Raw genomic sequence first — 24,130 nt, 5'->3', positions numbered from 1 at the left:
TGGCCTCTGTTGTGGGGCGCGGGGAACCCTCCACAGCGGGGTGGGAGCCCACAGTGACGTGAGGGGACAGTGCTGCCAGAGGAGCACTTAGGAGAACGGTCCAGATCGCCATCGCCCCTAAAGTCCCCCCGGAGCTCGTCCGGATCCCTCCACTCCACCCCCCGCCCCTACGCTTTGCCCGTGGCGCTGGGCTGGGGAATCCGTGCCTCCAATCAGCGAGGTGCCCAATGGGGGTTCATTCACTTCCGCCCCCGGCCCCCCCCCCCCCCCCCCCGCAGCTGGTCCCCGGTCCGGAGAAGGGCGGGATGGGGACGGCTCCTCCGAAGCCACGGCTGAGTGAGCAGTGAAAGGAGCTGCGGGTCGGGGCGCGTTAGCCTTTATTGAGCTTCCCCGGCGGCGGGAGCCGAGCCGGCGCGCGCGGTCTCTGCGCGGATCCTCCAACCCGGGCGCCGGCCCCCGGAGCGCGGGGTCCCCACGGGGGGCGGGTCAGTGCAGGCCTGTCCCCGGGAAAGAAGGCGCGGTGAGCGGGGGCTCCCTGGAACCAGGCGACGCCGAGCCCGGCCCACCCTCCCCCCGCCACGTGGGTGTCTCCTCCACTTCCCCACCCACCTGCTCTCCCAAAGCGCCGGGGAGCGGTCGGAGGAAAAGAAAGTGTCGGGGGACGGGGGGAGGGCGCAGGGGGGAAATGGCGATGGGAATTAAATTTAATTTCAAAGAAAAGAAAAGGAAGTGTCCGTTGGCCCTGCGCTGGGGGCGTTCCCTCCTGCGGGGGGGAGGGGGTGGGCGGCACTGAAAAGGCGCGGAGGCTGCAGGTGGGTCCCGGCCCCGCGGGGAGGGCGGTCGCCGGAGGGGGGACAGGCCCTCTGCGCCCCGCGGCCACTCTCACCTTCCGGCCGCTCTTCCTCGGGCCCCGCACTGCCCTCTTCTCCATCCAACGCCACCTCCTCGTCCTCTTCCTCCCCGGCAGCGCCTGGGCCGGAGGAAGAGCCGTGAGGCGGGGTCCCTGCGGCTCCGGCCAGCCGCCCCGGCCGCCCCCTCCGGAGGGTCAGACACACCGCCCCCGGCCCGGCCCTCCCCGGCGCCCTCGCGCTCACCCGGCTGGAAGTCGATGGTCCTCAGCATCTCGGCCACGTGCTCCACGCTCACGGCGAACTGCTCCATGCTCTCGTAGCCGGGCTCGGGCCGCCCCGCCAGCTCCACCTTCGACATCGCCCCGACCCTGCAGCAGGGGCGCGGCAGCGCTCAGCACCCCCAAACCACCCCCCCTTCCCGTGGCAGCGAAGCCCCCACAGCCCCCTCCTCTCCCTCCCGGCCCGCCTACTCACTTATTGATCAGCTCCTTGGCCTGCTGTAAGGAAGAAACGAGGGCGAGGGTAAGCCTGGTGCCAGCCGCGGGCAACGGTCCACTTGGAATGCCCACCGCAGTCCCGAAGGGCCGGCAGGCAGGGGGGAGACACCCCCCGATTCTGAAGCACAAAACGTACTCAGAGGGGGTGACTTGCCCAAGGCCGTGGGGCAGGGAGGTGCCAGAGATCGGCCTTGAACCCGGGTCTTCGGGTGCCCCCCGCTCGAGCCACTGCGCAGCCTGCCAGCCACCCCGGGGCCCACCTGCAGGTAGAGCGCCATCTGTGGCTCCTCCATGGACTGGATGGCGGACTCCACGAGCTTGGAGGAGGCCTCCAGGTGGTCCCCATACTGGCGGATGAGGCCCCGGACCCGCTGCAGCTTCTGCTCCTGCTCGCGGGCCAGCGCCTGCAGCAGCTCGCCCTTGCGCTCCTCCAGCACCGCGCACAGGGTCTCAAACCTCTGGTTCAGCAGCTGCTTCTGCCGGCGGCCGTTGTCCTGAGAGACGGGAGTGGGGAGCTGCTGGCTTCTCACAGCGGGGAGCGCGCCCGGCCGCTGTCCCCCTCCCCGCTCAGTGCAAAGCGCAGAGGCCCCCAAAGAAAAGTGGCTTGTCAGTTACACTCCAAATCAGTGGCAGAGCCGGAACTCCAGCCAAGGGCTGCGGATGCCCAGATCTTTTCAGAAATAACAGCACAGGATTTTTCTGAGTTATAATTGACATGTAGTATCATATAAGTTTCAGGTGTATAATGTAATGACTCCATATTTGTATACATGGTGAAATGATCACCACAATATGTCTAGTTAATATCTGTCATCCTACATAGTTACACTTTTTTTTTTTTAATGCGATGAGAACTTTCAAATCTACTCTCAGCAAATAACAATACTTTAGTCTCATGGGTGCTGTCTATGTCTCTGGTTTTTACTTGCTTATTTAGAACGAACTTATCACACTTAGTTCTCATAAAGATCCAATGAGGTAGGCGCCATAACATTCTCATTATTACTATTTTATGTAGGCAAAAACAAACAAAACCAAAGCACAGAGAAGTTAAAGTAACTGGACCGAAGTCACAGAGCCAGTGAGGGGCAGAGCTGAGATTCAAATCCGGCAGCCTGGCTAAGCTCCTCCCATTACTGTGACCCACCTCTGGGAGCCCAGAAAGTCTCCCTGCCTCCCATCCCAGGCTTACCTCAATGGTTTGGCACACCTCCTCCATCTGTGTGATCACGGCTTGCACACGGTCATTGCCCGCCACCAGCATCGCGATGCCATCACTGAGCTCACTCTGCCACACACACAGGCCAGCACTTAGGGCTGGAGGACCTGGTCTAGCGCTGTACCCCTCCCACTGTTGTTGTTCTTAATCTAAGAAAAGCCCAAGGCCTTAAACTGAGTTCTTTTTTTCTCCAGTCAGAGCTTGTATTTGCTTTTGCCAAAGCCAGGTGGTGAAACTGACCACCTCAGTTCCTGGGGTTCCAATTTAACCTGGGGTTCTTTGGGGGTCTTCATTGCAGGTCCCCATCTTCTAGGTGTTTGGAGGCATGGTCTCATCTTTCTAGCTCAGTAATACTGCCAGCATTTGCCCTCTGGGAAATCCTGCTCTTTCTGTGCTCACCATTCAGAGTTCTGTTAATTCACTCCGCCTTCCTCTCCCCCCACCCCGCCCCCACTTGGAGATTTCCTTTACTTCCTATGTGCCTACCAATATAATTTTAAATTACATTTTATGTAGAATCTAGTTGTATGATGGTGAGAGGGCCTTGGGAGTATCTAGTCCACCATACTGAAGTATCTGCTTACAGCCATTATCCTATTTTATCCAGAAATAACTCTCAGAAGTAGGCCTTTCCATCCCCAGTTTACAAGCGAGGAAAGTGAGTGCCCGAGTGGTCAAGTGACTCACCCAAGGTCATCCATAGAGCTGGGACTTTAAAACCAATTGGAGTAAGAGGCTGAAGTTAGAGACCCTGATTATGCCCTCACCCCGCATGCCTGCTCCCTCTGCTGCTCGATACCTTCTGGCGTTTGTAAATGGTGGGCAGTGGGGCCACCTCACAGTCCTTGTGGGCACCAAAGACCTTGCAGAGAGAGCAGGTGGGCACCTCACAGCTCAGGCAGTAGATATTGATCTTCTCCTCTTCATGCTCCTCGCACATGAGGTGCTGCTCAGCCTTGGAGTGCAGCGGCCTGAGGGGAGTGGGGGGAGGGTGGCAGGAGGGTCAGGGGCCAGGCCGGGGGGAGAGTGTGAGGCCCCATGAACACCTTTCCTTCAGTCTCTACCAACCATCGCCACCTTTTCTGCCCCTGCAGCTGGTGCTGCGGCTGGGCAGGTGACTTCTGTTCTTCCTTTGAGGAACAGAAGATGCTAACGGGTAGAGGAGGCTTAGGTCCAAGGATAGTCTCCATTCCAGAAGACAGAGAGGTCCCACAGGGCAGGAAGCAATGGAGGGTTGGCAAGGACCTTGCTAGTGGACTGCCAGCCCTTCCCAGGTGGAGAGTGAAGGCGAAGGAGTGACCAGGAATCAGAGACCACCCGAGCGGAGTGACCTGGGACAAGTGCTTCTCCTTCTCTGCTCCCCTCTCAACGCTGAACTGAAGGGCCAGGCTGATGGGTGCCTCTCCCTTCAACCCTGATGGGCTCCCAGGCTGCGCCCCAGGCCCTGCCCTCCAGAGGGACAAGAGGCCCTGACAGCTCACCGGGAAGACTCCTGCTTGTAAATGTCGATAATGTTCTCCACTAGCAGGTTTCGTTGCAGGCCGTAGACACCATGTCGGTCCAGGACAACCTCATGCCTGCAAGATGGGCAGCGGAAACGGCCTCCCGAAGACACGGTGGTGGAGCCCCGGGACTGCCACAGAGGGTTCGAGGCCTGTGGAGGCAGGGAGGGTGAGAGGACAGGCGCCGTGAGGCCTGAGGGAACTGGGGAGCAGCGGGGAGAGAGAGGGGGTTGGAGAGGATGGCATCAGCTCTTTTCTATGGCTGCGCCCTCCTCTGAGAGCAGCTCAGGGTGGGTGGCCATTTCGATTTTGTTTCCCACCTTTATTTTATTACCCAGCCCACCTCGGCGAGTGTCCCTGCAGCCAGAGCCTCGCTTCGGCCAAGGCCTAGTCAGAATGGGATCTCCCCAAAGGGGCCCAGCTTGGAGCCGTGAGGTGACATTGACCTTGGCAGGAAGGCTCAGGCAGGAAATGGACTTTAAGTGATGCTGTCAATGTCCTCCAGCCTGGGCTCTCCTGGGCCACATCCTGGGGAGATGCCCTGCAGCTCTGGGCAGGGGCTCAAGCAGAGACGAGTGCTTGGGGATTCTGGGAAATCACTCCAGGGACTGGGAGCCAGGAGTCCTGGGTTCTTTTGCTGCCCTTGACATTGTTCTACGGTGTACATTTGGACAAGTATGCCCCAGGCCACAGACAATTGGCTCAGAATTGAGGAGGTGATTGCCTGACCCAAGCTAGACATATCAAACCTTCTCTCTAGGTACTTGGAATTGAGACAGAACCTGAGGTGGCTAGACCAGTGCGGCCTTGGAACTGAAAAGACCTGTGGTGTTGGGCTATGAGTTGATGAGTTGACATTGTAGCCACCCAAAACCTTGTGCAGAAATGGAAAGTGTGTGGGCTCAGAAACTATGAACAGAGAAGGCTGGTCTGTAGAGAAGAACAGAGTCAATTTGTAGAGAGCCGCAGAGATGAAACACTGGTAAAGACTGCTTGTTGTTCCTCGAGATTCACCTCTTCTTAAATAATAGAGCCCCTGAGATTTTGGCAAGACACATGGAATAAAGAACATGTGTCTGCCCAGCTGGTGTGGCTCAGTGGCGGAGCATCGACCTATGAACCAGGAGGTCACGGTTCAATTCCTGATCAGGGCACATGCCCGGGTTGTGGGCTCAATCCTCAATAGGGAACATGCAGCAGGTGGCCAATCAATGATTCTCTCTCTTCATTGATGTTTTTATCTTTCCCTCTTCCTTCCTCTCTGAAATCAATTAAAAAAAAAAAAAAAAGAACATGTGTCCCTTCCAGCTGGGTGTGGCCAAGAGACTGTGTTCTGGCCAATGGGGTGTAGATAGAAATGTTTTGTGCCATTTCTAGGGAGTGTGCACACTGATGAGATGTCACAGGGCCTTAACTCTTGTCCATGTCCATAAGCCTATCGTAAAATTGGTTTCGGTACCTGTCATTTCACTTAAAGTTTCAGAACCTGTCCACAACGTTAAGTGAAGAGTTACTGTGGCTTTGATGGGAGAGACATGCCCTATTCCTCCTTCCTCCTTCCTGCTGATTGAAATGAAGATAGAATGGCTCAAGCTGAAGCAGCGTCTTGAGCCACGAGGTAGCCACATGTTGAGAATGGCACCAAGATAAAAGGAGTGTCTCTGATGAGGCAGTCCAGGACAAGGCAGATGGAAGGTTAAGTAAAGAATTCACTACCCATACTTTCACTTGAGAGAAAAAAAAATCTTTACCTTCTTGAAATTATTGTTATTTTGGGTTTTCTGTCACTTACAGCAGAATCTAATCCTAATCGGTTGAAAACCACACACTCCTAGAGAGTAAAGAGAGACTAGTCGCCTGTGACTTGGTGCATTTTCCTGCAGTTGGTTCTGTCAGGCTCTCCAGATCCTCGGGTCCCTTCGGTGCGTGCAGCAGCAGCCTGTGACACCTAGAGGGCACCCAAGTCCAGAGTCCCGGTGGATCCTCTGGTAGCAAGAGATGTAGGCCAGGTAGGAAACGTGGCCCTGTGGCCAAGTGGACAGCCTATCCTGGGGAGAGTGACTGGCATGTTACAAATATCACATTTTGGGGGGGATTTCTTGAGCATTCTAAGAAGCTAATGATCATAAAGTTGGAACAAATTAGTTTGAGACTATCCAAGGCTGCGTTTGTCTTTCTCAGTGACTAGATTATATGAATGTTGTTTAGTTTAGTTTAGTTTAGTTTAGTTTAGTTGTGGGTTAAAGTATAAAATCACTGGGCTTTTAATATTTAGAATCCAAGTGAGTAAGGAGGACTCTAAGCCTGTAAGCTCCTGCAGGGATCTTACTTCACTTTTGTGGATAAAAAAGAGGGGTTCTATGACAAGTAACCTCACAGGGTGACCTGATCATAAATTTTAACTGGGCGGGTCATGGCAGGTAGTCATGCCCCAGGCATATAACTTTCATAGTAAAAGACTTATCTTTGCCTTAAACAAGCCCTATCTATTGTTCTTGTGCATCTAGGTTAACATACCTTTCAAGCTGCAATCATGAGAGAGAGAGAGAGAGAGAGAGAGAGAGAGAGAGAGAGAGAGAGAGAGAGCTCATAATCTTAACTATCCTGTAATCCAAACCCTATCTTGCCTTTTCCACCTCCATGTAATCTTCCATATGTTCCCTCCTTAATTTTATTATTATTTTTAAATACATTTTTATTTATTTCAGAGAGGAAGGGAGAGGAAGAGAGAGATAGAAACATCAATGATGAGAGAGAATCACTGATGGGCTGCCTCCTGCACGCTCCTTACTGGGGATTGACCCAGCAACCTGGGCATGTACCCTTGATTGGAATTGAACCCAGGACCCTCCAGCCTGCAGGCTGACATTCTATTCACTGAGCCAAACTGGCTAGGGCTCCCTCCTTAATTTTAAATGACGCTGCAAAAATGTTATTTTCTGGAGTATTTGACATCTTGCTCCCTGGCATATGTCATCAGTTTGGCTCAAATAAACTCTTATGAAAATTCTCTTCAGATTTCAATGTTTCTTACGTCAACACTTTGATTAGCTGGTGGGGAGCCTATAAAGATGTTTAGTAAATGTCTGAATGGTAAAAAAAAAAAAAAAAGTCATATTCTAAAGCCTTGGCCCAGAGCAAAGGCAAACTCATAGGTACCCTCTCTCCGCCTCCTCCCTCCCTCACTGCACCCTGCCTCTGTACTCATTATTCAACAGGCAACACATGTTTTGAGGGTCTATTACGTATCAAGCACTGTGCTGTGGGCTTTCCAGACATTATTGAATTTAATCCTCAAGACTTCCTTGTACAGATGGTGGAGATGAACATGTACCCCCTAACTTGGACTACAAGAATTATAATGATTGGGGCTAACATCTATTGAACACTTACTTTATGCCAGGCTTTGCTCTAAGTCCTTCTATTTGCATTAACTCATTTAATCCTCATGTCAACCCTATGAAGTAGGTTCCACTCAGCCCCATTTCAAAGAGAGGAAATTGTAGCCCAGACAAGTTAAATAAATTGCACATGGCTAGCGGCTAATAGATGGCAGAGCCAATATTTGAACTCAGGGCACTCTGATTCCAGAGTCCATCCTAGTAATCAATATACCACACTTTCAGTTCCAACATTCATCTCTATGAGTTTCAGGTAAAACAGATATTAGCAAAGGTCATGAAAGGCCTAACACCAATCTTTCACCAATGACAGAAACAACAGCCTAAAATCCAGCTGCAGCTTGAAGTTATCTGAGCAGAGATAAACAAATGATGACCCATCAAATCAAAACCTCTGTGCTATGGAGCATGGTAAGGGCCCAGCTTGCAACCAGAATGACCTTCTTGTCGGTGAAAACGAGAGGCAATAGCTCAAATCTCAGGGAGACCTCCTCCCAGGGATGTACACATGCCCCAAGGGAGAATAATTCATCAGGTTTGGTGTGAAAAATGTTCTGATGCAGCATAACTACATTGAGGCTCTCACTGTCTACTAATCCTAGTTATACCTCTAGTTGTACCTCTAGTCAGCAGAGAAGCCAAAGGACTCAACAGAGATTGCTACCCAGTGATGACCCCCAGCTAGCCAGTTTACCGTTCAGAGAACCGTGGAAGAAAGCCAAGGCAAATGGAAGGTTAAGTAAAGAATTCACTTTCAGCATCAGATAAAACCACCCCTATTCCAAGAGGAGTGATAAGCCGAAGGGATCTAACAGGAGATGCAAGCCGAGATAGTACAAAAAGAATGGGGAAAAGGAAGCATGACATGCAAAGGACAGATGAAGAATACACTTTGGAAGAAGAATTGCTCCAAGAAATAGTACAATTTCAATATAACATTTTGAAGGAAATAAAGAAAACAGTCCCTTTGATTAAAGAAGAGATATAAGTGATCGGAGTTGGAGAAGAACAGTGAGTTGGCAGAATTAAGGAAATAAATCGAGTAAAATATATTAGCAACATAGGAACAAAATGCACATTTGACACGGAAGGAACTAGAATCTATGATACTGATCCAAGTTACATAGATTGTATAAAACAACAGAGAGAGAGTCATCAGGACTACATGATACAATATAGATGAACCTTGAAGACATTATATGCTAAATGAAATGTCTGACATAAAAGGACAAGTGTTATATGATCCCTCTTATATGAGGTACCTGGAATAAAAAGCAGAATGGTGCTTGCCAGGGGCTGGGGGCGGGGGAAGGGGAATGGAGAGTTACTGTTTAACGGGAACAGAGTTTCTGTTTGGGAAAGTGAAAAAGTTCTGGAGATGGATAGTGGTGATGTTTGTGAACAATGTGAATATTCTTTTATTTTTTTAATCCTCACCTGAGCATATTTTCCCATGGATTTTTAGAGAGAGTGGAAGGGAGGGGGAGAGACACAGAGAGACATCGATGTGAGAGAGACACATCGATTGGTTGCCTTACACATGTCCCCTGATGGGGGCGGGGCGGGGGGGAGGGACTGGGAGGGAACCCACAACCCCAACCCAGGTACATGCCCTGGACCAGGAATCAAACCAGAGACCTTTCCGTGTGCATTTGATGCTCTAACCACTGAACACGCTGGCCTTCTTTAATTTTTAAAAAAATATATTTTATTGATTTTTCACAGAGAGGAAGGGAGAGGGATAGAGAGTTAGAAACATCGATGAGAGAGAAACATTGATCAGCTGCCTCCTGCGCACTCCCTACTGGGGATGTGCCTGCAACCAAGGTACATGCCCTTGACCGGAATCGAACCCAGGACCCTTGAGTCCGCAGGCCAACACTCTATCCACTGAGCCAAACCGGTCAGGGCTAATTTTTTTTTTTTAACTTTATAATTTCCAAATTTTGTTCAAGCACTTCGGGGTTTGGAAAAAAAAACCCAAAACCCTTTACTTTTTAAAAATGCAATGATCAGGGCCGACGTGAGAGAAAAGGGGGCGCTAAAGTGCCATGAGAACCAACAAGAGAAAACCTACTTAGTAAAGAACTGTTAGTTCAGGGGGCGGATGTCTAAGGAGACAGCATTTGGAGACTGGGTAGACAGGTAACAGGAGATGGCAGGGAGGAAGGAGTTTCAGGAGAGCAGAGAGACCATGGGAGGTTAGTTACAAACAGGGACGGAGAGAGGCCACAGCACAGCTCAGCTGGGAAGCAAGTGCCGCAGGCAGTGTGAGTCTCTGCCTGCCCCCGGGTGGTGACAGCCATTAGGGGAGCCTGGGGGTGCCGGCTGGAATCAGTAGGACAGGCCGATCCCTTGGATGTGGGTGGGCTGTGGGAGAGGAGGGAGTCACAGACAATTCTGCCATTCCAAGCCTGGATGCTTGGGTACTTAACCTGGGACAACGGCCCCCCAAAGACCCGTGGCTAGAATCCAAGTGGCCAGCGAATCAGATGGAAAAATAAAATTGCATCTATTTCCACTCACCTCTGGCAGAACCTGGGCACTTTCCTCAGTTATGGAGGCAGGCGACAAGCCACAGCCGTTGTAGGAGCATTTTAGCAACAGAAATCATAGGTGTTGTCATATCACATTACAGGTGTTGGTCAAGTCTCCAAAAATAATTTATGCTCATCACTACTTCTAAACTAGGTAGTTATTAGGCCCACTGCTCCATCTCATTAGTTAATGTGTTAATCAGAAAGCACATGTATTCCCCTATAAAACATGTTCTAGTTATTTTGGTATTTATTCCAGTGTTTTTCAAGCTTTTTTTCCCTCCATTACGGTCCCTTCCAGGAGCCTTTGTAGACAATTTTCCTCCCAGTCACTAACTCCTCCCCTTTACATTTTAATACCACAAATCTGAAAAACTCAAAAATGTATAGAAGCCAAGAGTAGAAAGGTGGTTGCCAGGAGGTGAGGGGTGGAGAAATGGGAAGATGTTGGTCAAAAGGTAATCATTTCAGTTATAAGGTGAATACATTCTGGAGATCTGACGTACAGCATGGTGACCACAGGTAAGAATACTATATTGTATACTTGGCATTTGCTGAGACCACACACACACACACACACACACACACACACACACACACACGGTACCTGTGTGAGGTGACGGGTAGGTTAACTAGCTTGATTGTGGTAATCATTTCACAATATGTATATTGTGAAATGGGTACACCTTAAATAGATATACTTTTTGTCCATTTGTACCTTGCTAAAGCTGGGGGAAGGGGTCTTATATGAAAGCAAAGATAAATAAATAAAAATTTAAAAATAAGATCACAATAAAAAAAAATTTCCATACCACAGATGTACTTGGAGCAACATCGCCCCCATTGAGAACGTGTGAGAATGCATGCTGAGTTCTAACAACTGGTTTTCTTTATAATCATATGTATTATATTTTATGCATTGAAAAGACACTTAGTTTTTCAAAACCACATACACCTTGTCTTTAAAAAGGGTCCCTAACAATAAATAAATAAATAACAAATAAAGGGTCCCTAGGCTTCACAAACTGACCAAGCAGTCCTAGCACTAAAAGAGATTACTTCCTGCCCTGAGAGTAAGTCCCTGGATGGCCTCATCACAAATAGGAATTTTGTACCGCGAGGTTTGCTTGGCAACCTCCTGAATACATTTCCATAGCTGGTTGTCTCACGTTGGGCTAAAGAGCCGTCAGCTAATATCCAGTTAGCGAAATCCTACTTTTTGCTTCTGTTTATCTTTCTGTTTCAAGATTAAGAAATAATTGATGGGTTCTGTTGTACACATAAATGTCTTTGTTCTTCCCCTTTATCGTACATTGTGAGACAGTGTAAACAAGAGAGCCAGCACCACAGGAAAATTTCATGTGCCAATGAGGTGATGTATAAAGGAAATGCCATCACTCCAGGAAACGAACACCTAGATTTATGTCCCTACTCTGGTCCTTTGTTTGTGTGGCTGTAACCTATTTCCTGCGTTCTCCCCATAAAATGGCAATAACACCCATTCTACCTAACTCAGAGAGAATCACGCATGTGATTACAAAGCACTGCTCTAGACCGTAACAATATATGGCCACACAGAACCACAGGGCCCGAAATAACGGTTCCTTCTTCACTGTGAAGAATAACATGGAGCAAAGCAAATAAATGGAATGTAATTCTAGGCTATGTTCAAGGCTCCTATGTCGCATACATGCCATGAGTTGTCACTCTTTTAGACTCTCTGGTGCCTTCCATTTCCTCGGCAACATTTCATAGCATCAAGTAGAAATGTTCCATCTAGAAAGATGCTTTGTGAATGCAGTTTCTCTAGCAAGTCTATACTTATGTCAGAGTGTTTTCCTTCTTCCCTCGCCACCCAGAGGGATGCCGATTTGGGATACTGGCCCACCACGCCGGGTGGGGAGGGGGAACGTTGGAGGTGCTGGAGGCGTTCTCCCCCAGTGACTAATAGCGGGCCAATGCCGTCCTCTGAGCCCGCGCTGGGTACACGGAAGAAACCAGGCATTTGGAGACAAGTCCAAGAGCCTTAGAGGAGCCCAGGTGTTGAGAAGCGCTGAGTTGTGGGCGGGAGAGGGATTCGGAGCGGAGGGCTAGCTCTGCCTGACGGAACCTAGCAAGGAGCCAGCACAAGGGTTCTGCGAAGGGAGGCTGGCTGAACGGAAGATGGGTAAGCCGAAGAGGGACCCAAGGTAAGTCACCAGCAATGGAATGGAAAGGCCTTAAAAAGGAAATCCAGCCGAAACTGGTTTGGCTCAGTGGATAGAGCGTCGGCCTGTGGACTCAAGGGTCCCAGGGTTCGATTCCGGTCAAGGGCATGTACCTTGGTTGCGGGCACATCCCCAGTAGGGGGTGTGCAGGAGGCAGCTGATCGATGTTTCTCTCTCATCGATGTTTCTAGCTCTCTATCCCTCTCTCTTCCTCTCTGTAAAAAATCAATAAAATATATTTTTAAAAAAAGGTCCATAATAATTCTTTTTTTTTAAATATATATATTTTTAAATATATTTTATTGATTTTTTACAGAGAGGAAGGGAGAGAGATAGAGAGTCAGAAACATCGATGTGAGAGAAACATCGATCAGCTGCCTCCTGCACAGATGTGCCCGCAACCAAGGTACATGCCCTTGACCGGAATCGAACCTGGGACCCTTCAGTCCGCAGGCCAACGCTCTATCCACTGAGCCAAACCGGTTTCGGCCATTATAATTCTTGAACTTATAAAATCAGATTGTTAGAATTACAAGGATATTAAAGATCGGTTTAAATCATCCTTTTCATCTCTTTCACGTGTGTGTGAAAAGGGGCGTGAAGGGGTGAAATAGCCTGATTTACCTCACATGGCAAGTTAAGGAAGAAACTGGTTGGAGGAGATCCCAGGAATGCTACCTTCCAGTCTAGGTTTTTGTTTCCCTAAATCACGTTTCCTCCCTAAAGTCAGTAAGATCTTTAACCCTGCTTCAGGGTCAGTGCAACTCACAACATTTCAACAAATCCATTTCTCACAAAGGAGAGGGGCCCAGGGCTGGGCTGTGCCCTCAGTAGCAGGTGGAAGTGGTCGAGGAGGAGGCTGGCTGTGTAGGGTTTCACTGCAGGCCTGTGCCTGATAACAACAGGTCTTAACAATTAACCCATAAAGAACTGGAATTCGGGGAGGAGTGGCAAAACACAGAGGTCATCTCTCTCCCTGACCGCCCTGGATGAGAGAAGGAGGCTGCTGTCTTGGTATTCCCATCGCGGTAAATCTCTCCCTAGACGGACATCCTCCAGAAAAGCTGTTCCTGAACCATCTTCTCACAAGGCCTTCTGGTTGTTCAGTTACAACAGGTTGCAGCTCATACACAAGTGCCCACAGCGAAGAGGGGGGCAAGAATAAAAATAAACGGAAGGCTTGCTTTAAAGCAGTTCAGGAGCGAATAGAGTTTACAAATACAGAAACACATGGGAAGATGTTTGTGTCAAACTCCCACACCAACAGCTTTCTTCTAGTCAAAATGCTTGGTAGCTGAGTGGGTGCAGGGTGGGGAGAGAGGGAGGGACAGATTAAAGGGGGCGATGTTTCAGTAGAGAGAGAGAGAGAGAGAGAGAGAGAGAGAGAGAGAGAGAGAGAGATTACAGCTCTAATGAAAACTAGTTAAACCATGATGAAACTATGTAAAAATATGGGTCAAGGGCTTGAAAGTAATAGACAAACATAAAAATAATTGTGTTGGGGAGGTAGGATTATGGATGATTCCCTCCCAAACCCTCAATACTATCGCACATTTTCAATTAAACCTTTTAACTTTTCAAATATTTTTCCTGGCTTTAGTTTTACCTGCTGTTATAAAATCACAATTCTCTAAAATTCTTGTTTGTTGTCCATCACAGCAGTTTTCAGAACAGCAAAACACTGAACACCATCTAAATGTTTTAGAGGACTGATTAAATACAGGGTGTCCCCAAAAATGTATATACACTTTGAATAATTATTAATTTCAATGAGTTAAATCTGATGCTTCTTTCATTAGAAGCATCAATTGAATTATCAGCTGTTAAGTGAATATACATTATATATATAATTGATTTCAGAGAGAAAGGGAGAGGGAGAGATAGAAACATCAATGATGAGAGGGAATCATTTATTGGCTGACTCCTGCATGCCCCCTACTGGGGATTGAACTCACAACCCAGGCATGTGCCTCTGACCAGAATCAAACCCTGGACTCTTCAGTCTGCAGGCTGATGCTCTATCCACTGAGCCAAACCTGCTAGGGCTGAATATACATTTTTGGGGGACACCTTGTAGACTGTGGTCCAGTCATAACAATGGAACATCATACAGCCATTTGAAAAGGGGTGCGGGGAAGAAAAACATGAATCTGAATGTGTGGATATGGAATAACTGCCAAGAAAGAGTAAGTGAACAAAGGCAGGTGTAGGACAATGAGTCTAGTTTAAATATATGTGTACTAGAGGCCCAGTGCACAAAATTTGTGCACGGGTGGGGTCCCTCCAATAGCCGGTGATGGGTGCTGATCAGGGTCATCTCACCCAGTCCCGATTGGGGCCGATTGGGGCTGGTGGCCGGGGAGGGACTGTGGGAGGGCTCCAGGGTGTGTCTGGCCCTGCCTCGCCCAGTCCCAATCAGCCAGACCCCAGCAGCAAGCTAACCTACCGGTCGGAGCATCTGCCCCCCGGTGGTCAGTGCACATCATAGTGACCAGTTGGTCAACTGCTCAGTTGGACACTTAGCATATTAGGCTTTTATATATATAGATTCACACACACACACACACACACACTGTGCCTATCCATGGAAATTTTCTGGAAGACCATCAAGAATGCTGGTAATGGCTACCTCCATCTGGAGTAGGGAGCTGAGCACTGAGGTAGAGATTCACTTTTCATGATGTAAATTCCCATACTGTTTAAAAAATGTGTGTGTGCTGAAACCGGTTTGGCTCAGTGGATAGAGCATCGGCCTGCGGACTCAAGGGTCCCAGGTTCGATTCCGGTCAAGGGCATGTACCTTGGTTGCGGGTACATCCCCAGTAGGGGGTGTGCAAGAGGCAGCTGATCGATGTTTCTCTCTCATGGATGTTTCTAACTCTCTATCCCTCTCTCTTCCTCTCTGTAAAAAATCAATAAAATATATTTAAAAAAAATAAATAAAAAATAAAAAATGTGTGTGTGTGTGTGTGTGTGTGTGTGTGTAATATAATATACTGGTATCACTTTTATAAGTTCTATTAACTTTCTAGGCAATGTTCTAAGGGTATTTTTCCTAAGTGGCTTGAAGGTAGAGAAATCAAAAGTCCTATTCTTGTCCCTATACTTAGAAAACAGACAATCTGATTATGCCTAGAGTTGTCAAAATGTGGAGGCAATGTGTGAAGAAACTAAATATGCTCAACTTTCAGAGGGAGAGCTACTGAGAAGAACATGCAGAAGTGCAGCCGAAGAACTGGGTCAGCCTCCCACCAGGCCGGCCCAAATAAAGCAGCGAGAAACAAGCCGTTCCGTCTCCTCTGTTTGGGGGCCCAGGGGGCTCTGCACTTGAAAAGATCCACAGAACCACCCCGAAGCCCTAAGCACCGCATCATCCCGCAAGTACCCTGCACCGGGTTGGGCCCAAAGCATCCCCCGGTCTCTCGGGGCCCAGGCCAGTACCCCAGAGCTTCCAGGAATCAAAGCAGGTACGCCTGGATGCAGAGGACTGCCTTGAACAGGGAGGTCACGCCAACCTCTCCTGGCCTCCTGTGCCTGCGTCCCCCTGCCCGAGGATACTACGTGCATTGCTTTAACATTCGTACCACTTCTTACAGACAACATTAGCTTCACTCTCCAAACGCCCATTTGCTTTCCCATATTTCAGGCTCTCACGAAAGGATGTTTCCTTCTAAATTCACGGGAAGGGAAGGCAAAACCTTTTGGGCATTCCGTCCGAGGCATCTCAGTCTGAAAGGTGTTCAGAGACGTCCTCAGACCAAGGCAAAGACCTAGAAGGGCAAGGCAGAGCCTCTCGTCCGTGACTGGGCGCCCGGGGCCGGGAGGCCTAACGGTCAGTCTAGGCCCCCGAGAGGGAAAATCACTGGCTCTGAGGTCCTCCGGAGCCGAACAGACTCACAGAGGACTAGGAGATGGGCATGGGGCTCGATGGGAAGATGGCAGGAAAGGCTATGGGGCTGGGCATCGGTGAAGATGGCAGACAACCGACCCAGGCCCAGGCCCCAGCTGAGGACGGCCTGGCTTAGGGAGCCCGTTACTTCCCCTCCAAACATGCTGCCCCAAAGAGCTTAAAAGGGAAGCATGTTCTGGGTTGAGTTCAGAATCACTGTTCAACACACTTCCTCATAATTCCTGGTACCGATGAAGAACGTGCGTTCATGAGGTCCCTTACCACTGCCGTGCATACTGAGCAGGCCAGCGCTGGTCCATTCAGAGTTTTCACTTCGTTAGCAAGAGGGGTGTGTGTGTGTGTGTGTGTGTGTGTGTCTTCCCCCTCACTCTTTCTGAACTTTGCCCCATTTTGTAGATTACCGAACCTATACCAGTGACACAGGGCAAGAAAGAAAGCCCATTTATAAGCCATTTTGGTGTATCTGCTCTTCTTTTTGAAACCGGCAGCTAAAATGATATCTGCGGATTTGATTAGGTCTGCTTTGCCCCGTGACAAAGCATGTAAACCAACGCTGGTTGCGTTTCTGGGAAGTAGAATTTATTCTCTGCCTTCTCTCGAAGGCACCTCAATCCTTTGTAGCCAGCAGGCCCCTTGATGACTAGTCAGGAGTGGGGCACGGGCCTGGCTCTTTCAAGTGGGGAGAATCCCCGGTCCCCTGCCCACTGTCTGATTCTGCCTCCCAAACACGGATGCGCTGAGCTTTGCGGCAGTTCCCCTGTCATCGTGACCTTGTAGTATTTCATGATCTCAATGCCCTTTTCTCCAGGTTGTCCATCATGTCCTTAAATCTGAAACCCCAAGCTGGAATGCAGAGTCCAGTACAGACGCTTACGCAGCCTGGGGCAGGACCACCTCCCTCCTACTCCCTACGGGGTCTCCTTTCCCCTGTAGATACCGCCGTCCCAGCTGCTGTCCCAGCACAGGCTGACCTCGCAGCCCGCAAAGCAGCTGCTGACTCATGCTGACTCTGGGATCTCCTAGAACCCCCGGCTCTTCTTCGGCCCTTCAGCCAGGACAGCCACCACCCATCCCATAGAGCACTCTCCCCATCACCTGCGGGGGTGGAAGGGGGGGTGCTCAGCTCTGATGAGAAGTCTCCCACGGTCCGCACTGCTTCACCGGGCCCCGCCCCCGCCCCCCGCTGGGCCCACCTGGAAGACGTCGTTGGCACACTTTCGGCACAGGTTGTGCTGGCAGGGCAGGATCACCACCGGTTTGGAGAACATCTCCAGGCAGATGGGGCAGATGAGCTGCTTCTCCAGGTTGTCCATGCTGTGTGCATCCCCTAGCAGCGGCTTGAAACCCACTGCGAAGTTCATCCCCTCAGTGATCGTGCCGACCTCGGCCTCGGCCCGGACCTGGCCTTTCCTCGCTGCCTCTGGACCCCTCCTCGTTCACTTAGTCTGTGGATTCTTCTGCTCCCTTTTCACGCTCCCTCTCGAACTAGCTCTGCGCTCTCTCCTGTGCCTCCCTCTAACAATTTGCCGCGTCCTTAGCTCTTTTCAGACACTTGTCCCTCTCCTCTCTGCTCTGTCCGGCAGCCACGCGCAGGCCGCTTTCTCTAGCCCTCGCTCCCTGAGCAACTGGCCCTGAAAATTTCTACTTTTGTTCCCCAAACGACTCTTGTTCACTCTACAGGCAGCGCGGTTTGTCCCTCACTCCCCAGGGAGCAGACTAACTTGAAGGTGGGGGTGGGGAACAAGGGGCCTCTGTGTGACATTCCAACTCCCAATTTAGCTCCTGTAAGGCGAGAGCCACAGCTGTCACCGAACGAGTGACCCTGACTCACTCAGGAATGGGTGACCCTTGGGCAAGAGCAGGAGTGAGCTTCGCCGCTTTGGGTGACAGACAGGTGGGCCGGCAAAGGTACTGAGCGCGCACTTGCTCTCACTCAGAAGCTCCTGGGAGCCCCTGAGCCCCGCTCTGGCTTGGGCCCTGCTTCCAGGGCAGTGCCGGGCATGGCACAGTCAGAGTCGGCCTGCTGGAGAGGGGCCACGCGTGGCTCAGGGAGGGAGGCAGATCTTGGTAGACCTACTGACAGTCAGTGAGAATGTCTGCCTCCACGGCTTAGCCAGCGACCCCGGCCTGCTTTCTCTGAACCCCACGGTGCAGAACAGCAGCCCCTGAGACGGGAGAGGCTCTGGTCCAAAACTTCTGGGCCACTTTGTAGTGTTTTTTTTAATATATTTTATTGATTTTTTTTACAGAGAGGAAGGGAGAGGGATAGTTAGAAACATCGATGAGAGAGAAACATGGATCAGCTGCCTCCTGCACACCCCCTACTGGGGATGTACCCGCAACCCAGGCACATGCCCTTGACCGGAATCGAACCTGGGACCTTTCAGTCCACAGGCCGATGCTCTATCCACTGAGCCAAACCAGTTAGGGCTGTAGTTGTTTTTTAATCTTTGCCCAAGGATATTTTTTCCCCCAGTGATTTTTAGAGAGAGTGGAAGGGAAGGAGAGAGACAGAGAGAAACATTGATGTGAGAGAGACCCATCAATTGGTTGCCTCCCGCACACGCCCTGACCGGGGCCAGGGATCGAGCCTGCAACTGAGGGACGTGCGCCTGACCGGAATCGAACCCGGGATCCTTCAGACCATGTGCCGATGCTCTCTAACCACTGAGCAAGTCGGCCAGGGCTGGTCCACTTTTGTTCTTGCCCAGAACTGCCTTACATCGCCCTAGGAAAGAAGCTCTGGAGGCGAGAGCTGGCAGGGATGCCGGGGCCTAGGACGACCTCATGAGCTTGCCCCCGAGAAAGAATGGCATTCTGACCCATGAACACATCGCTGGAGCCACTCCGAGGACTTTAGATTTGTTGGGAAATTAAGAGAAGCTGAGCTGGGCAGAAGGGACCCGAGGGCCAGGGACCTATTTTGAGCACCAGGGGAATCGGCCTCCAGGGAAAGTTTAGAGCACTGACTCAGTCATGGTCACACGGCTCGGCTCCGGGAGGCCTCGGCCCCAGCTCCACGGCGTCCTGGGCGCCCCCTCTCCAAGGCGGTGGCTCTCTGCCAGGAGCACCGGCCCTCACAGGCCTTTTTCTCTACCCTAGGCACAGTTGGTCTTTTTGGGGCCCCACATAGGCACTGGAAATGGACAAAAGCGCTTTTATTTTCTGACATTCTTCAGCCCTTCTCCCAGTCAGGAGAGACAAGTGTGAGGAATCACAGAACTCTGACCCTGGTGGACGGGAACTCAGTGGTGGGGAGAGGATACCGAACAGGCTGTGTGCAGAGGCCCGCGTGGGAAAAGGGTCTGAAGCGTACCATCATTTCCCTATCGTGGCTTTCATGCCTCTGTTTTGAAAACCGCCTGCATCAGACGTGGTGAAAGAACGGAGGCAGACAGGACCCGTGCTGATGGGGCCATGCTGGCAGCTGCAGCCCAGGGGCAAACCACAAGTGGGAGAAGACCCCGAAGCCTCAGAGGCATTCGTCCTTTCCTCAGCCGACGCGTGGTGGTGTGGAACGAGGCTGGTGATGCTCAGTGTGTGGGCACCAGAAGAAGGTGGGGCCAGCCCCACCCAGAGAGGCGCCCTGGCTGAGGAATGAGTCTGATGCTAAGAGTGCTTGGTGCAGAGGTGCAACAAAGGAGGGTTCATGGCACCCCAGCTCTGGGCCAGCATCCACTCTGCCCAGCTTCCAGGATCCGGGTGGACATATCCCAAGTGGCTCAGGGACCCTACCCAGCTGACACTGGCTCCAATCCCCAAAAAAGGATGCTTGGGAAAAGTCTGTCACCACCGCCTGAGATCTCTTAAGGGTAGGGATGGGGGTGTGCGTGTCTGCTCTCTAACACTGAAATTGGGACCGGAGCTAAAGAACAAGAGTAGCTGGGCGACCCTGCATGGCCAGGGTCAGTGACGCCATCAGGGACAGAGACTGCATCCTCACTGGGATGGACGCCGTCAGTGCTTCTAGAGATGGGATTCTTACAAGAGGAGGGGCAAATCAGGGTCAATGTCAGGACAGGGGTACTTGCTCCTCTCTTCAATGTGTCAAGTGGACTGGGCAGCAGGAGTCACCTTCGTTGGGTCAGCACCTAAGGAGAGAAGTTGACATCTTATTAACTAGAAGGAATGGGCACCCAGATTGCAAAGCAAGCCCCCATAGGTAAAGCTATAAACACTTATAGTTTATACAATAGGGCGATAAACTTGCCATTAAAGACTCATCTGAAATTAGTGTATAGTCTTTTCTTTTTTAAAATCTATTTTTATTGATCTCAGAGAGGAAGGGAGAGTGAGAGAGAGATATAGAAACATCAATGATGAGAGAGAATATCATTGATTGGCTGCCTCCTGCACACCCACCACTGGAAATCGAGCCCGCAACCCAGGCATGTGCCTTGACCAGGAATCGAACCGTGACCTCCTGGTTCATAGGTTGACGCTCAACCACAGAGCCACACCAGCTGGGCTGTATAGTCTTTTCTTATCCTTTAGTTATTGCTGCATTTCAGTTTTCATACCCCACTCTTCTTCATCTTTTAATTATCTTCACTATCACTTTCTTCCGCCCTTCTAAAATTCGCTTTGCTTCCTATGATGGAATTTGAAAAACACATATATAAACAGTAACATTTTGTTTAGCCTACCGGTGAGAAAACCGCTGCCTTGCAGTTACGCATTAGCATCATTAGGTGGCACTGGTGTGGACTCCAGTCACCTCACACTTGGAAGTTTAGTTGGAGTGGGCATAATCTCAGACACTTCATCTTCCCTTTGAATAAACGACATCCTCTAACTCGTCTTCAACTACTACCTTTTCTAGGCACACTCTCCCACCCGTTTCTTCACTTAACTCCCACCCATTCCTTAGCTTAACTGTCCAGAGGCCAGCATTACATTCCAACTGTCAGTCTGTAGCATAAACCCTTCAGAAAACAGATGTCTCCCCTTCTCTCTCTTCACTTTGCCCCAATACCGGCTTGAGACTCTCCTACTTATGGTTCACAGTTTCATCCCAACCACCTAGTCCACCTCTTGTCCCTGCCAGTGGCTCTCACCTGCTTGCCCAGGCTGAGTCTGGACGTTCTGCTGGTATTTTCTCCTCGCTATATCCTCGGGGGGCGGCTTAAGTGTGCCACAGCAAAAGCAGCAGCAACAGCAGCAGCAGCAACAGGTGAGCAGAACACACAGGACGACAAGTGTCTAAAAGGTAGGAAAGGGTGGCCTCAGTCCACATATCCATTCCAGCTCCCCGCCCACCTCCTCCTAGCACCCAGAAAGTGAGACAAAAAGCATTTGTCCGCAGAGAGGAGGGGACGGTGCCCTGGGTGAGGAGGGTCACCCTTTCTTCCTTATTCTTTTTTAAAATATATATATTTTATTGATTTTTTTTACAGAGAGGAAGGGAGAGGGCTAGAGAGTTAGAAACATCGATGAGAGAGAAACATCAGTCAGCTGCCTCCTGCACACCCCCTATTGGGGATGTGCCCGCAACCAAGGTACATGCCCTTGACCAGAATCGAACCTGGGACCCTTCAGTCCACAGGTGATGCTCTATCCACTGAGCCAAACCAGTTAGGGCTCTTCCTTATTCTTAAAGGACTAGGAAGACTTGTGTACCTTGAACCAACAACTATTCATTATAAAATAGTATCTGACGCCGTCTTCACCAAAGTGATCGTACAGATATATTCCCAATGAGCCATGCCGGTCGTAGATTTTCCGCTTCTTATGATCACTCAGTATAGCGTGCGCTGCGTTGATCTCTTTGAATATTTCTGCTGCCTGAGCGTCCCCTGGATTCTTGTCTGGGTGATACTTCAAGGCCAGTCTCCTACCAAGGCAATGTCCAAAAAGGGGGGAGGGGAGAGAATAGGGAGCAGCTGGGGAGGGAGGGTTAGGATGAAAGACAGGGAGAGGTTTCTAGATAGTGACGAAGGAACACCCCAGATTTCCAATGTTAGATGTGGTACAAAGAATGGAGGCAAGCAGGCCACGTCTAAAGTCCTTCCCACGCCACACTCAAGAGGATGGTGGCCCCACCCAGCCCCAACGTGGGGTTTTCTAAATGGGCCAGAGAGCAAAGTAGAAAGAAATGGGCTAAAGGGGGTGGAAGGGCTTCCTGAGAGGCTGGGGTCTGAACCTGTAGGCCTTTTTTATTTCTTCAGGGGAGGCGCCCTTCTTGAGCTCCAGCACCGCGTACAGGCTCGTCCCGGTTTTGGACAGGCGGCGGGCCGCCTCATCCACGTGAGTCATGATCTGGTCAGGTGAGAGCTGCCACCGGTGAGGCTGCAGAGAAGTGAGCTTCCAGTGACGGGAAGCGCATTGCCTTCAGGGGCTAGGCGGGCAAATGACCACAAAGGGACACATGTAAGACAACGGTGAGTGGGGTCTGTGACTAGCAGGAGAGTGCCGGTTCCCAGAGAAGACATTCAAATTCAAATTTTTTTTTAATTTTTTAAAATAATAATTTGAGAGCTAGAGGGAGAGAGACAGAGGGAGACGTGTTGTTGCACTTCTTCATGCCATTCATTGATTACTTCTTGCCTGTGTCCTAACTGGGGATTGAACCCACAACCTTGGCATATCTGGAGGATGCTCTAACTGACTGAGCTGCCCGGCCAGGGCCAAATTTAAGCTTTAAAGAGGAAACATCTCACATTACCCAGGGTCCTTCAACTATGCAGACCTCCAGACACCCCCCCATCCTAGAGAGCTGTAAGCAGGAGGAGGTCTCAACATGGGAAGAGATTGATTTTGCCCCGAGCTACTAGCGCCTTAAGTAAACAGCCCTGGTCTTGTCCAAACTCATTGCTGGGTTTGAGAGGCCAGGGCAGCCTCAGGCCCTGAGCAGAACCGGTCAGGGATCTGGGAGAGCTACAGTGTCTGCGGGGGAAACAATTCAGATCACACCCTGAACACCCAAGAGAGGCCCGGGGTCCAAAGCCCGGCCAAGGGCAGCGCTTACAGCCAGACCAGAGACTTTATTCCTCCCTCGGCCTCCCCTCCCAACTCACCCCACCCCTGCCCCCCAGAGACAGGGCAGTGAAACAACCCGGAGGATAAAGAGGGGAGTGAAAAGGGGTACCTGTAGGGCCTGGCCAGCGACCAGCAAGGGGTCAGGGAGTAAGACCCCGGAGAATGGGGAGAGCCTGGGAGGATGTGGCCCAGGAGAACCAAGTCAACGAGCTCGGAAGGGAATGCCCTGGCTCCCCGGGTCCCCTCTGCTGTGTGGACTCCCCACCGGACCTGGCCTCTACCTCCTTCAGCCAGCTGGGCAGGCCTTTCACCCTCCGCCAGGGCATGAAACTTCACACCCTGGTCCAGTTGCCCACTGCGCCTGCGCACTGTGTTAACTCTCGGGGTCGTTTTTTGGCGCCACCGGAAGGTCTAGGAGGCGAGGCTGAACGAGCCCTGGGACTTATTTCGCTCGCGGGGAAACCTGAGCGTAGGGATACGCCAGGCGCCTGCAGGCCAGGGCAGCGTGGCATCTTTTGTAGCATCTCTTCTCCACTGGAAGGGAAATCACCCATCTGGTCTCCGTTCTGGTTCGTTGACTCACTTAAGGAAAGATAATGGGCTTGCAGGACGCGGCTGTGTGAGAAGTATGGTTGCTGCACGCCTTTCTCAAGACGTGTATGACCTTCCCAGTCTTCATCTTCACCTTCTTCTCTTTCCCTTCCACCTGGAAACTGGTGCAGGTCCTTTAAGACTCACCTCAAATGTCAGTATTCCTGGGAATCCTTCCTTCATTCCCCCGGTTATTCCCACCTTGCCCGGTCAAAGCATGTATCCTATTATATTGTAATTATTTGTTCGCACATTCCTTTTTAAAACGATATCTTGAACATTTCCAGAAGTTACGACTGTTCTTCAAAAGCTTCCTTTAAATACTATGACATCATGAGTATGTACCATAATGTAAATGTATGACCCAGATTGGATAATGAAGTTGTTTCTAATCATGCGATAGTATAATAACTTTATGATGAAAATTCTTATCTTAA

The 24,130-nt window shown here is 50.5% G+C and overlaps 2 protein-coding genes across 4 annotated transcripts; both read right to left on the bottom strand.

Moving 5' to 3' along the window:
* Positions 1-290: 290 nt before the first annotated feature.
* Positions 291-17,820, bottom strand: TRIM54 (tripartite motif containing 54). The gene is made up of 9 exons (XM_008138349.3): positions 17,318-17,820; positions 4,049-4,221; positions 3,367-3,538; positions 2,541-2,636; positions 1,609-1,842; positions 1,326-1,348; positions 1,095-1,219; positions 887-970; positions 291-497 (listed from the first exon to the last, which is right to left on the bottom strand). The coding sequence occupies exons 1-9, from the start codon at positions 17,483-17,485 to the stop codon at positions 487-489; spliced, it is 1,086 nt and encodes a 361-aa protein (XP_008136571.1). The 5' UTR covers positions 17,486-17,820; the 3' UTR covers positions 291-486.
* Positions 17,821-19,264: 1,444 nt separating this feature from the next.
* Positions 19,265-23,399, bottom strand: DNAJC5G (DnaJ heat shock protein family (Hsp40) member C5 gamma). 3 transcript variants are annotated; one of them, XM_054728159.1, is made up of 6 exons: positions 23,384-23,399; positions 22,267-22,412; positions 21,744-21,957; positions 21,182-21,326; positions 20,645-20,715; positions 19,265-20,215 (listed from the first exon to the last, which is right to left on the bottom strand). In XM_054728159.1, the coding sequence occupies exons 2-5, from the start codon at positions 22,377-22,379 to the stop codon at positions 20,663-20,665; spliced, it is 525 nt and encodes a 174-aa protein (XP_054584134.1). In that variant the 5' UTR covers positions 22,380-22,412; positions 23,384-23,399; the 3' UTR covers positions 19,265-20,215; positions 20,645-20,662. The 3 variants fall into 3 exon arrangements, with proteins under 3 accessions (XP_054584134.1, XP_054584133.1, XP_054584135.1); XM_054728158.1 differs by lacking the exon at positions 23,384-23,399 and having other exon boundaries at positions 22,267-22,470; XM_054728160.1 differs by lacking the exons at positions 20,645-20,715; positions 23,384-23,399 and having other exon boundaries at positions 22,267-22,470.
* Between the last annotated feature and the right edge of the window lie 731 nt (positions 23,400-24,130).

This window comes from Eptesicus fuscus, chromosome 16 (assembly GCF_027574615.1).
Source record: "Eptesicus fuscus isolate TK198812 chromosome 16, DD_ASM_mEF_20220401, whole genome shotgun sequence".
In the NCBI taxonomy this organism is placed as follows: Eukaryota; Metazoa; Chordata; class Mammalia; order Chiroptera; family Vespertilionidae; genus Eptesicus; species Eptesicus fuscus.
Note: the sequence above shows the minus strand (reverse complement) of the source record. Positions and strands in the feature narration are given on the sequence as shown.

What these genes read in the sequence shown, in the direction of transcription:
- TRIM54 (XM_008138349.3), bottom strand. Translation starts at nt 17,485, where the DNA reads ATGAACTTCGCAGTGGGTTTCAAGCCGCTGCTAGGGGATGCACACAGC. An exon ending in GCCAAGGAGCTGATCAATAA is followed by an intron (nt 1,220 to 1,325) that starts GTGAGTAGGCGG and finishes CCCCTGCTGCAG; the next exon opens with GGTCGGGGCGATGTCGAAGG. An exon ending in GACCATCGACTTCCAGCCGG is followed by an intron (nt 971 to 1,094) that starts GTGAGCGCGAGG and finishes CCTCCGGCCCAG; the next exon opens with GCGCTGCCGGGGAGGAAGAG.
- DNAJC5G (XM_054728159.1), bottom strand. Translation starts at nt 22,379, where the DNA reads ATGACTCACGTGGATGAGGCGGCCCGCCGCCTGTCCAAAACCGGGACG. An exon ending in GAAATAAAAAAGGCCTACAG is followed by an intron (nt 21,958 to 22,266) that starts GTTCAGACCCCA and finishes TTGCCTTGGTAG; the next exon opens with GAGACTGGCCTTGAAGTATC. An exon ending in GACTCAGCCTGGGCAAGCAG is followed by an intron (nt 20,716 to 21,181) that starts GTGAGAGCCACT and finishes ATTCCATCATAG; the next exon opens with GAAGCAAAGCGAATTTTAGA.